The sequence below is a fragment of the Pteropus vampyrus genome, unplaced genomic scaffold, assembly GCF_000151845.1.
Source record: "Pteropus vampyrus isolate Shadow unplaced genomic scaffold, Pvam_2.0 Scaffold453, whole genome shotgun sequence".
Taxonomy (NCBI): domain Eukaryota; kingdom Metazoa; phylum Chordata; class Mammalia; order Chiroptera; family Pteropodidae; genus Pteropus; species Pteropus vampyrus.
Genome location: NW_011889234.1, coordinates 1,725,067 through 1,739,241, shown reverse-complemented (window position 1 = coordinate 1,739,241; position 14,175 = coordinate 1,725,067). Strand labels below are relative to the sequence as shown.

The 14,175-nt window shown below is 34.1% G+C and overlaps 1 protein-coding gene across 7 annotated transcripts in view; it reads right to left on the bottom strand.

The window, feature by feature from the left end:
* WDPCP (WD repeat containing planar cell polarity effector) overlaps positions 1-14,175 on the bottom strand; it is a 291,597-nt gene that overhangs the window by 8,824 nt on the left and 268,598 nt on the right. For all 7 annotated transcript variants that reach the window (XM_023524239.1, XM_023524235.1, XM_023524234.1 and 4 more), the window contains one exon: positions 4,608-4,770. In XM_023524239.1, coding sequence (XP_023380007.1) covers positions 4,608-4,770 — 163 coding nt within the window. The remainder of the gene's footprint in view (positions 1-4,607; positions 4,771-14,175) is intronic.

Here is a 14,175-nt window from a genome sequence, read left to right as displayed (position 1 = left end):
CTGCTGTTTTTCTGCTGTGTCACTTCTCTGCCTTCTGCACTGATGACTGGGCCCTGCTGCCGGCCAGCTATGGGGAGCTCACAGCTTTCCCAGGCAAGGTTGTTTAAGGAACTCGCCACTCCTTCTCCTCTCCCCTTCCTCCTACAGGGAGCTCCGGCAGATGCAAGAAGCAGCTTCTTTATTTCTCCTAGTCCACCGCCCGACACCCGGGGTTCTGATCTGTGGTAGCTCTTATGCACAGATCCCATGCTCAGGCGTGCTGGTGTGCAGTTTGGGTGTTTTTTGTTGAGTTTTAGATTTTCAGCTTATTTTTGTTTCAAGGGAAGAGATTTGGGGACGTCTCTCACTCTGCCATTTTTCCGAAAAACTCTAAGTATTTTTTTAAAAATTATTTCTTAAATATTTTCCTGGATTAAAGTTTAAATATTAATTCTGTTCTATTGTCTTATTTTTCTTTTTCAAGGAATGAAATTGTACAAATGCTGTTGCTTCTTTGCCTTATCTCCCATTTTATTATAGTAGGTCCTCAAATAATATCATTTTGCTCAACATCATTTTGATGAGAAGGAAAAAATCAATTCCTACCTAGGGCTACTGTCTGTGTGGAATTTGCCTCTTCTCCCAATGTCTGCATGAATTTTCTCTGTGTAATCAGGTTTCCTCATCCCAAAGATGTTCACAGTAGGGTAACTGATGTGTCTAAATTTTTCCACTTTGAGAGTAGATTTGTTAGTACACCCTGCGATGGAAGGGCATCCTGTCCAGAGTGTGTTCTTTCCTTGCATCCTGAGCTGCCACGATAGGCTCTGGCCAACCTCTAACCAGAACTGGAACCAGCAAGTTGGAAAATAATTATCTTAACTTGCTTTAATTAATAGTTCTTAAATGTATGTATAGCTCACCTTTATTTCAGTATTTAATATTAGAAGTGTTTTCGGTCTTTATTTAGAAGTTTGGTGATTTTGTGACCAGAAATATGCCATAGGAACTTAACTGTTGTTTGTATCAATTAGCCTGTGGTCAAATTGGTTTCATTATACATCATTTCACTTAAAGTTGCAGTTTCCAAGAACCTGTTGGTGATGTTAAGGATTTACTGTAGTTTCTCCCAGACTTTTTTTTTTTACTTTATCTTCTTCATTCTATAATTTTCTGCCATTTTCAGTGTCTTTTATTAAATTACATTTTAAATTTTCATTCGAGTGCCTTGTAATTTATTTTTCATTACTGAGATAATATTTTTTCTTTCTTTTCTTTCTTGAGTTCGATGAAGTTCCTTCCCTTTCTCCCCTCCCCTCTTTTTTATCTTTCTAATTCAGAGTGGGTTTCCATGTACCCAGTTGCTTGTTATATTTAATTCTGCTTGGAGTATCATTGCAGTAGTCCTCTACTTTATGGTTGTTTTTGGGAGGGGGAGGGGGCGGGGGAGAATTTTCCTCAGTTGATGTGTTGGTTTTCATTTTCTACTTCTTTAAATAACTCTGTATGGAACTGTTCATCTTTTTCCTGTTTATTTTTGTGGTATTGTGATGTATTTCGTGAGATTCTGGTTTAGTGAAGGCTTCAGTATTGCAAAGTCTAGGCACTTTTTGGTGTAAGGCTAGATATGTAGACCAATGGAAGAGAATGGCAAATTCCACTTATGGTCAGTTGTTTTTTGACAAGTTGCCAAGGCACTTCAGTGGGAAAAGGAGCTTTTCAACAAATGGTGCTGGGAAAATTGGATTTCCATGTGTGAAATATGAACTTAGATGTTTATATCACATCATTCATAAAAATTAACTGAAAATGGACTTAAATGTAAGAGTTAAAACTATAAAACTTCTAGAAAAAAACAGGAGAAAAATTTTGTGTCCTTAGGTTAGAAAAAGATTTCTTATGTACAGGACAAAAAGTACAATCAATAAAAGAAAAATAATAGCTAAATTGGGCTTCAGTAAAATAAACTTTTGCACTTCAATAAGTAAGTACTGTTAGGGAAATGAAAGGGCAAGTGACAAAGTGGGAGAAAATATTTATAAACCGTATATCTGATAAAGGACTTATGAAATATATAAAATCTTATAATTCAATAGTAAAACAACCCCATTAAAAATGTATGAGTTCTCAATAAATATTTTACCAAATAAGATATATTAATGGCTAATAATCACATAAAAATGCCCAACATCATTAGTCATTAGGGAAAAGCAAAATAAAATCAATGAGATACCATTTTGTACCTCCTAGAATAGTTATAATCAAAAAAACTGACAGTCTCAAGTATAGGTGAGTATGTGGAAAAACTAGAGCCCTCATACATTGTTGTGGGTATGTAAAATGTTATAGTCACTTTGGAAAAAAAATTTGGTAGTTTCTTAAAATTAACAATATAAACTTATAATATGATCCAACAATTTCACTCCTAGATATCTGCCCAAGGGAAATGAAACATATTTCCACTCAGAGACTTACATGTGAATATTTATAGCAACATTCATAATAGCCAAATGCTGAAAATAAGTTAAATATCCATCAGCTGGTCAATGAACATACAAAATATGGTATATCCATAGTATTCAGCAATTAAGGAATAAACTACATGCTAAGACATGTACAAACCTCAAAAACATAATGCTAAGTGAAAAAAGCCTGATACAAGACAATATATCATGTGAGTCAATTTATATGAAATTTCTAGTTTATATGATTTCATTTATATAAAATTTCTCTAGAGACAGAAAGCAACCAGTGATTGGCTTGGATTGAGGTGGGAGTGGGAATTGACTGTAAATTAGCACAAAGGAACTATTTGAGATGATGGAAATGTTCTAAAACTGCACTGTGGTTTTAGAACATTGTGGTTTTAGAACAATGTTTGGTAAATTTACCAAACATTGAATTGTATACTTATAATGGGTGAATTTCATGGTAATACCTCAGTAAAATTGTTTTTAAAAAAGTAAACAGAGGAAGGATTTCCAGGTAGCTTAAGATAGTAGTGGCTGCCTTCCTTTTCACCTCCCAGTTCTTTCTCAATACACAATACAGAAATGAATAAACATAGAATTGAAACCACATGGAAACCATACTTCCAGCATGACTTGAAGACAGAATGTCCAAACTTCAGAATAATTGTAAATAAAATGGAACAAAAAAAAACATTACTAGTGTATGATCTCTCCTGCTCAGGATGTTCTTGTAGATCAGATCATGGACTACATGGAAGGGGCTTAACATTAAAAGTACCATGCAATTTGAAGAGGCAGGTTTTTAGCTTCTGGGAGAAGCTTGGCAGGGAGAGGGTGGGTGATCAAAGGCAAAGAGGGAGAGGCACCTTTTGGCAGTTAGATGTGAAGGAGGAAAGAAGCGTGAGGGAAAAATTTAGTATTGTGCAAGACAAGAGAGAGCCAAAAAGTTAGGTCAAACAACTCCATCAGGAATGTGTTGAGAGTTTAATTATCCCTTCTTTGGTTTTCTCATTTCCATGATCTCTGTTAAATTTCTAGCTAGTCTGCCATTCTATCACTTGACCTAATAAGCAGGCTAGTAGAACTGTGGCTTACCCTGTTCATTTCCTATCAAGTGTTACTTTTACCGATGGTGAGTTTACTATTTTTATTGACAATGCTTCTGGCCAGGGTTTTTCTACTCTTAAGCTTCAAATTCAGTCAGCTATTGGTTTTCACAGCCAGACCTACCCTAGTAAAACTACAGCATTGACCTAACTTGGGGATGATGGCAGGATGGGAGCAGTCCTAGAACATCATATATTTCCACATATCATGTTATTTCATACATGGTATATCGTACTATATATTCATATACATCACATATGATATATATGAAAAATGTGGCCTTGTCACAATTATTGCATATAGTTGGGATCTTCAAGAATAGGTATATAAACTGCATACTAAGGGCCAAATCCCTCCCACTGTTAGGTAAATAAAATTTTATCGTAACATCTACTCTCATTCATTTATATATTGTTTGTGGCTGCTTTCATACTACAGCAGCAGAGAGTATGTATAGCCCACAAAGCATAATATCTGGCTTTTTACACAAAAAGTTTGCTGACCTTTGCTTCAGAGTATTATCATCATCATAATTAACATTATAATTATTAAAAATAACACTCTTTGTCTAGTGTTTTTAATTTTACACTTGTCCATATATTTATTTCCTCAATAACCCAATATGGCAAGCTGGATGGATGTTAAATTATCATTTATCAGATTTCAAAAACTAATGGCAAGCTTGCATAAGTATGAATATATAAATTATAATTCAAACTAAATATTCTAAAAACATTTTAGTCATCTAACAATCCCAAAGTTTAACAACAGAATACAAAGAGAATACATTATAGTAATTTAATTTTGGCCTGGAATAACATTCATTCTAACAATGATCTGTTTACATTCAATTCTCCCTCCATCATGCCTGCTCTTTCATGACCAAGTTATTGCAAAGTCTTAGTAATGAGAAAATGCACATTTTTCTTTGGCATTTTGAAATATCCTTGGCTTAACTATTAGTTTGCATTTAAACAAGGAATATTTAAATTGTTTAATACTAAATACTTTCCCTTCGTGGAGCAGTTTCCTTAGTTCAACATAACTTACCTTTTAGAAGAGACATGCACTGTTCTTTGTTGAATAATATGTCTGTAGATTGAACAAAAGGGAGGGAAGTTATCTGGAAATGTGTCTTCTCCTTGAGGTGTTAAAGATAGTCCAACAAAAGCTTCATTTAGCATATCTCCTCTGTCCAAAGGCCCCAGGAGTTCTGTTATAAAATGATTAAGATATGAGTGAAATGCAAATACAATTTTTGCTAACTTCTTTATAAGTATGATTACAGGAAAACTTTTACATACTTCAATGAAATTTTTTTTTTTAATTTGTCAATTTACTATGTAGCACACAGTGGAAATCTTATAGTCCCAGTCCCCTGTGACTTTTGTCATTCTTTCACTTCACTCAACTAGGGGAGTCTGACAACTGAATAATGAATGTTTTTCAGTTCAGATTTTAAAAAGTTTGTTTATAACTTGCCCATTGTGTCTTTAACCAGCATTCTGTTAATTAAATGTTATATTTTTGTTGTTAACCAACAACTGGAATATTATACTGGAAAATTTTAAGAAGTGAATTATTTAACTTTCTCACAAGTAGCACACAATTTGAAAACAAAGAAAAGAAAATGTCTTTTCCAATATTTGCTCTTAATTAGAATTTTAAAGTGTATAGAGAGAATTTGCTATTCCCATGTCATACAGATACATGGGGAAAATATAATGAAGCTGTGAAAACACATAAACGTTATTAAAAGCCAAAGCCCTTAGGACCACACTGTGTATGTGTGCATTTTTAGTTTAAAAACTTTTTAATTATAAAAACCACAGAACTTAATTTTTATCCCGTTAACCATTTTTAAGTGTACAGTTTAGTAGTAGTAAGTGTATTCACATTATTGTGCAACAGATCTCCAGAACTTTTTCATCTTGCAAAACCGACACCGTAAACAATTCATTTCTCCTTCCCCTGAGCCTCTAGTAACCACCATTTTACTTTCTGTTTCTATTGATCCGACTACTTTAGATACCCTCATATAAGTGGTATCATACTGTTAGATAGTCATGAGTGACAGGAGTGAAGGCCCAGCTCTGTAACCATAGAAACCTTCCTTAAGGACCTCCTTAAAATACCCATTTTATGATTATGAATTACCCCAAATCCTAAGGCACAAAGGCCATAAGAGCTGCTGGCTTAACCAGCCACAAAACATGTACACAGAAAGTACTACCTTTAACCTTCCCATAATCTAAGCCTCATTATAGCATCATTATATCATGCCTATGCCTGGGAGTTCATAAATCTAGTTAAAATACACTGAATTCTGGGTAAGGACATGTGCAGTAGTCAAAGAGTTATACGGTAGCCAACTGTCAGTCAAAGTGATCTCATATGAGGATCATCTAGTACCACCCTCGTACCCTCCCATCCAACCAAATATAAACAGACTTTTGTGCTATTACAGCTGTCTTCACTGAAAACCTACTCTTCCCTTGGAGTGTACTCTGTCCTTTATATTTTCACCTTCCAAATTCCACAGGGCTGCAGCCTTCCTTAGTGTAGCCTGTCACCTTCTAAAACACACTTTCAATCTTACTTGTTCTAAATCTTGCTGACCTGTAATTTTTTACTGCATGGGCGGGGAAGAACTGAGGACCTCCTCCATGCTGCTGGGGTAATGCTGGATTTCACATCATCCCAGTGGTAATAATACATTATTTGTATTTATGTGACTAGCTTGTTTCACCTAGCATAATGTTTTCATAGTTCATCCATGTTTTGGCATGTGACAGGATTTCTTTCTTTTTTTTAAAGCTGAATGATAATCCACTCTGTGTGTGTGTATATATGTATATACCACATTTGGTTTATCCATTCATTTGTTGATGGACACTTGGGTTGCTTCCTCTTCTTGGCTACTGTGAATTTTGCTGCTATGAACATGGGTGTGCAGATATCTTTTTGATATTTTAATTACAATTCTTTTGGATATATACCTATAAGTGAGGTTAATGGATCATATGTAAGTTCTCATTTTAATTGTTTGAGAAACCACTATATTGTTTTCGTTGTGGTTGCACCATTTTACAGTCTCACCAATAATGCACAAGTATTCTAACTTCTTCACATTCTTGTCAATATTTATTATTTTTTTTTACTGTAGCCATCGTAAATTGGTGTGAGGTGATAATTCATTATAGTTTTAATTTGTATTTCCATAATAATTAGTGATATTGAGCATCTTTTCATGTGCTTATTGGCCATTTGTGTATCTTCAGAGAAATGTCTCTTTGAATCCTTTGCCTATTTTTGAATTGGGTTTGTTTTTTGTCATTGAGTTTGAAGAGTATTTTATGTATTCTAGATATTAATTCCTTAGATATATATTTGAAAATCTTTCCTCCCATTCCATGCATTACCTTTCCATTCTGTTGATAGCGCCCTTATTATATTTTTACTGATAATTTTTTATTTCATATATTGTACCATTTGGTTCTAGTATTTCCACTTGGTTCATATTTTACATTCGTCTGCTGAGATTCCTCCTCATCTGTTTATTCACGATGTAGATATTCCCCTTTAAAGTCTCAAAAGTCTTTACAATAGTTGTTTTACGGTCCTTGTATTATAGTTACTAACAGTGTCCTTTGATGACCAAAAGTTCTGAATTTTGATGTAGTCCAGTTTATCTATTTTTACTTTTGTTGCCTTTACTTTTGATGCCATATCTAAGAAATCATTGCCAAATCAATGTCATGCAGATTTCTTCCTCGTTTGTTTCTAAGAGTTTTGTAGTTTAGGTCTTACATTTAGATCTTTGATACACAGTGAATTATTTTTCATATAGGGTGCAAGGGTAAGGGTTGGACTTCATCTTTTGCATATGGACATATAGGTTTTCCCATACCATTTATGAATAGACCATCCTTTCCCCATGAATGGACTTGGCACCCTTGTTGAAAATCATTTGACCATATGTCAGGGTTTACTTGTAGAGTCTTTATTAAGTTCTGTTGGTCTGTATGTCTTTTATGATAATACCATACTGTTTTGATTACCATAGCATTATAATAAGTTTTGAAATGAGGAAATGTGAGTCTTCCAGCTTTGTTCTTTTTCCAGACTGTTTTGGCTATTCAAGGTCCCTTGTGATTCTATATAGAAAAATATTTTTGCAATATACATCACTGGGATTTTGATAGGGATTACACTGACTCTGTAGATTGCTTTGGAATGTATGGACATTGTAACAATAACATCTTTCAGCCCATGAAAATAGGATGTTTTCCCCCTTATTACTATCTTCTATATTTCAATAATGCCTTCTACTCTTCAGTGTACAAGGTTTTCACCTCCATAGGTTTATCCCTAAGAATTCTGATGCTCTTATAAATGGAATTTAAAATTTTTTCCTTTACCAATCATTCATTTTTTAGTGTATGGAAACAGCATTGATTTTTGTGTGTTGATTGTGTATCCTGCAACTCTGATGAATTCATTTATTCTAATGGCTTTTCAGTGGAATCTTTAGGATTTCTTCATATAAGATCATATAACCTGTAGGGATAATTTTACTTCTTCCTTTCCAATTTGGATGATTTTTATTTATTTTATTGCCTAACTGCTCTGGCTGGGACTTCCAGTATTATGTTGAATAGAAATGGAGAGAGTTTGTTCATAATCATAGAGGAAAAGCTTTTAGTTTTTCGCCATTGAATATGATATTAGCTGTGGGCTCTTCATATATGGTCTTTATTATGTCAAGGTAGCTCCCTTTTATATCTAGTTTGTTGAAAGTTTTTATCATGAAAGGGTGTTGAAATTTTGTCAAATGTTTTTCTTTTGCATCAGTTGAGAAATATATATAGTTTTTGTCCATTCTGTTAATGGTTGTATTACATTGATTTTTGTAGGTTGAACTATCTTTGCATTCCAGATATAAATCACTTCGTTATAGTGTATAATCTTTTTAATATGCTGCTGAATTTGGTTTGGTAGTATTCTGTTAAGAATTTTTACATCAACACTTATCAGAGATATTAGTATTCTTTTCTTTAATGTCTTTGTCAGGCTTTGGTATTAGGGTAATGATGGCCTTGTAGAATGAGTTGAGATGGTGCTTCTTCAGTTTTTTAGAAATGTCTGAGGTGTTAATTCTTTTTTAAATGAAGTCATCAGGTCGTGAATTTTAATTTGTAGGGAGGTTTTTGATTACTGGTTCAATCTCCTTGCTAGTTATAGATCTGTTCATATTTTCTATTTCTTCATAATATATTCTTGGTAGTTCTAGGAATTTATACATTTCTTCAAGGGTTTACCATTTGTTGGCATGCAGTTCATAGTACTCTCTTATAATTCTTTTTCTTTTCTGTGGTATTAGTTGTAATGGCCCCTCTTTCATTTCTGAGTTTCATTTTGTGATAGTCATCTCTTCTTTTTTTTTCTTAGTTAATCTAGCTAATGGTTCATCAATTTTGTTGAAATTTAAAAAAACAGCCCTTAGTTTTGTTGATCTTTTCTATTAATTTTCTTGTGTCATTTATTTTGGCTCTGATTTTTGTTGTTTCCTTCCTTCTGCTAATTTTGGGCTTAGTTTGTTCATTGTTTTCTAGTTCCTTGAGCTGTAAAGTTAGGTTGTTGATTTGAGATCTTTCTTCTTTTTTTAATGTAAGCATGTACTGTTATAAAATTCCCTTTCAGCACTGCTTTTGTGGCATCCAATAAGTTTTGGTATGTTGTATTTGTTTATTTTTTCCTGTTTGTTTGTTTATTCCCCCCCGCCCCCGGTATGTTGTATTTAATTTTTATTTGCCTCAAGATATTTTCTAATTTCCCTTGTGATTTCTTCTTTGACACATTGGTTGTTTAAGAATGTTTTGTTTAATTTCCATGTTGTAATAGTTAATTTTATGTCAACTAGACTGGGCTAAGGGATGCCAAGATAGCTGGTAAAACCTTATTTCTGGGTATGTCTGTGAGTAGGGTTCAAGAAGCAATCAGCATTTGATTTATTCAGTAGACTGAATAAAGAAGATCCACCCACACCAGTGTGGACAGGTAACATCTAATCTTTTGAAGGCCTGCATTGAACAAAAGGCAGAGGAAAGGTGAACTATCTGCCTCTCTTCTTTAGCTGGGACATCCATCTTCTGCTCTGGGACTGTACTGGTGGCCCTCAACCCCCAAGTTCTCAGGCCTCTATAGTATTATTGGTTATAGCGTTATTGGTTCTTCTGGTTCTCAGGCCTGTAGACTTAGACTAAATTACACCATTGTCTTGTTACACAGCTTGCCGGTGGTGTATTTGAGACTTCTCAATCTCCATAATCATGTCAGCTAATCCCCATGATAAATCTCTTCATAATATTTATAAACAGTCTATGTTTCTGTTTCTTTGGAGAACCCTAATACACATGTATTTGCACTTTTTTTTTGTTTTCCTGCTGCTGCTGATCTCTAGGTTTATTCTGTTGAGTTAAGAAAAGTTACTTCCTATGATTTCAGTCTTTTTTATTTTGTTAAGACTTGTTTTTTGGTCTAACATAAGGTCTATTCTGGAGAATGTTCCATGCATAATTGAGAAGAATGTGTTTTCTGCTATCGATGGGTGGAGTGTTCTAAATAGGCTTGTTGAGTCCAACGGATGTATAGTGTTGTTAAGTCCTCTATTTTTATTGATCTTCTATCTGGTCCTTTTCATACTGAAAGTAGAGTATTGCATTCTCATACTATTTTATTACTCTCTTTTCTCCCTTCAGTTATGTTAATGTTTGCTGCATATATTCAAGAGCATTGATGTTTCACAAATAAATATTTATAATTGTTATATCTCCTAGTGAACTGTTCTTTTTAATATACTTTTTCCTGGGGTAGTTTTTGAGTTAAAGTCTGTCTGGTAGTAGTACAGACACCTTTGCTCTCTTGTAGTTACAATTTACACAATATATCTTTTTTTGTTCTTTCATTTTCAGCCTATTTGTGTTGTTTAGATATAAATGGAGTCTTTTTGTATGCAGCATATTGTTGGATCCTGTTTTTTTTTGTTCGTTTGTTTGTTTTTTATCCAATCAGCCAATCTATGTGTTTTGACTGGGATGTTAATCTATGTACATTTAAAGTAATTACTGATACAAAAGTATTTACTAGTATCATTTTGTTTCTGTTTTCTGTATGTCTCATGGCTTTTTCCCCTCTCATTCCTCCCCTTACTGCCTTCTTCTGTGTTTCTTTGATTTTTTTTCATATGACATGCTTTGATTCCTTCTCATTTCTTTTTCTGTGTATTCAATAGATATTTTCTTTTTGGTTACCATTTTGATTACATAAAATACCTTATAAAGTTATAGAAATCTATTTTAAACTGATAACTTCAATAATATACAAAAACTCTACTCCTTCACAGTTCTATCCCCCCCATTTGTTGTTACAAATTACATCTTTATATATTATGTACCCATTAACAAAGTTACAGAGTATTTTTAGGCTTTGTCTTTTATATTCTGTACAAGAATTAAAAGTGGATTTAGTCAACAAAAATACCGTAATATAGAATTCTATATTTGTCCATATATTTACCTTCATTGGGTAACTTTTTACCTTCATATGACTTCATGTTGCTGTCTAGCATCCTTTTATTTCAATTTGTAGAACTCTAGTATTTTTTGTAGGGTAGTTCTAGTGGTAATGAATTTCTTCAGCTTTCCTTTATTAGGAGGATCTTAATTTCGCCTTCATTTTTAAAGTATGGTTTTGGAAGATACAGTAAACTTGTTTGACAGTTTTTCCTTTTAGAGCTTTGAATATATCATCTCATTCACTTCTGACCTGCAAGGTTAATGCTGAGAAATTTGTTGATAATCTTATTGAGGCTCCCTGGTATGTGATGAGGCATTTTACACTTGCTGTTTTCAAGGTTCTCTCTTTCTTTGTCTCAGACTTTCAAAAATTTGGTTATACTATAGGTCTCTTGTGTTTATACTAGTTGGAGTTTGTATGTCCATTTCTTTTCTCAGATTTGGGAAAATTTTAGCCATTATTTCTTCAAATAAGCTCACTTCCCTTTCTCTTTTCCTTCTGGGACTCCCATAATGTATACATTGATGCCTTTGATGATATCCCATAAGTCCCTTAGGCTCTCTTCACTTCATTTTTTTTTTCCTTTTTGCTATTCTGACTCAGTGATTTCAAATGACCTGTATTAAAGTTTGCCAGCTCTTTCTTCTGACTAATCAAGTCTGTTTTTGAACCCCTCTAATGAATTTTTCAGTTTCATTATCATATTTTTCAGCTTCAAGATTTTTAAAAATAGTTTCAGTCTCTGCAAATATTCTCATTTGTTCATGCATTGTTTTTCTGATTTTGTGTAGTTATCTGTTTTCTCTTTTAAGTCATTGAGCATCTTTATGACAGTTATTTTAAATTCTTTGTCAGAAAGTTCATAAATATGCGTGTATGTTCTCTTCTATGGGGCTTGATTTTGTTCCTTCGATTGGGCCATGTTTCCATGTTTCTTTGTGTGCACTGTCATCTTTTGTTGAGATTTTATCTTATGAAAAAAATAGCCACCTCTCTCAGTCTTTATGGACTGGTTTTGTTCAGGGGAAGACCTTTACCTGTTAGCTTGATTAAAGGTTCTGGACCTCTGAGACCTTTTATGGGGATTTTTCTTCTTGGGGGAGGGGCATGTCTGTTTTTATTTTCATATACATGGGTGCTTTTGGCTGTCTTGTTTTCCTGTTTCTTCTTAGGAACTTTTAAGTTATTTCTGTTGTATTACTCTTCTTTTAATCTCTTTCTCTGCCTAGTTCTTGCCTGCAGAACTACAGAACCTCTGCTTTTACAATGCACTGATGTACTTGGCTCTGTTTTCAGTGGCCTCCGTCCCTATATTCAAACTATGCCACTACTGTTCCCATTAGCACCATGAACCAGGTAAGACAGAAATCAGTTCCTTGTGTAGCCTCAGAAAAGTCAGAATACTAGACTTAAGTTCCCCGCTATTTTTACTGTCTCAAGGGAGAAGCTTGGAATTGGGTGGTATTCTCCCTATTGTGTCACACTATCAGGGGCAGGGTGATAGTGGTGGGATTGGGTTGGGTAAGAAAAATGCAATGAACTCTTTTACTTTTCCAGGTGCCATCCCTTCTCTTATTTATGCATTAGCCTTGGTGCTATACCCCGCTAACTGTTTCTAGAATTCTCGCAGAGGTATTTTGTTCCATATGTTGTTACTTATATAAGGGCCTGAAGCTTCCTACTCCACCATCTTAAGTTACTCCTGTATATGGTTTCCATAGTATATGTTTAAAAAAACTATAACATGTAAGGACTAAATGCTCTTCCTAGACAGACAAAAATGACTATTTATTCTCACTTTGAGCCTTTATCCAATCCCTGTTGTTACTGATTTTCTTCTTATATTCTGTTACAAAATACATATAGTATGGATTGTCTCCTCCCAACAATTTTCAGTAAAAAGTTCTGCTTAAAGATTATCTTAAGGATGAAAAGTGTTTGTAGCAAGTGCTTCTGTTGGCAAACTTTTCAGAATATCATTATATGTGCTGTTTTTACTTTTTGCAATTCATAAAGCTAAAACGAAAATGTATAAATCCCTACCAATAAATGGAGTACTCAGGTGGTTCCATTTTCAAATGTGAAAATAAAGTTCAGTTATTCATTCATATAAGCAAACATGTATTGAGAGTCTGCTCTGTGCAAATGATTCTAATTGGGGGACATAAACATCAAGAGGACATAATCCCTTGAAGGAAACTTAGATTGTTTGTGTCTTGGCTGTGTGAATAATGCTGCAGTGAACATAGGGGTGCATATATTACAAATAAGTGTTTTCAAGTTTTTCAAGTAGATACCCAGAAGAGGAATTCCTGGGTCATATGGTAGCTCTATTCTTAATTTTTTGAGGAACCTCCATCCTGTTTTCCATAGAGGCTGCACCAGTTTACATTCCCTCCAGCAGTGTATGAGGGTTCATTTTTCTCCACTTGTAATTTCTTACTGATAACAGCCATTCTAACAGGTGTGAGGTGGTATCTCATTGTGGTTTTGATTTGCATCGCCCTTATAGCTAGTGAAGTTGAGCATCTTTTTATAATGATTGGATAAAGACAATGTGGTATATATACACAATGGAATAGTACTCAGCCATAAAAAAGATGAAATATTGCCATTTGCAACAACATTAATGGATCTTGTATCATTCTAAGTAAATTACATCAGACAGAAGAGGACAAGAACCATATGATTTCATTCATGTGTGGGATATAAAACAAAGAGATGAACAAGTAAATTCATAGACACAGACAACAGTATGGTAGTTACCAGTGGAGAAGGTGGGTAGGGGGAGGGTGAAGAGGATAAAAGAGGTCAAATATATGATGATGGAAAGAAACTAACCTTTGGGTGGTGGGCACACAATGGAATATACAGATAATGTGTTATAGAATTGTACACCTGAAACCATGTTATTAACCAATATTATACCAATAAATTTAATTAAAAAGAGGAAAAGAGGATATAATCCCTGTCCTGATGCTTACAGTTTGATGCAGGGTGGGGTAAGGGATTAGAGAAAATAAACAAATAGTAACAACAA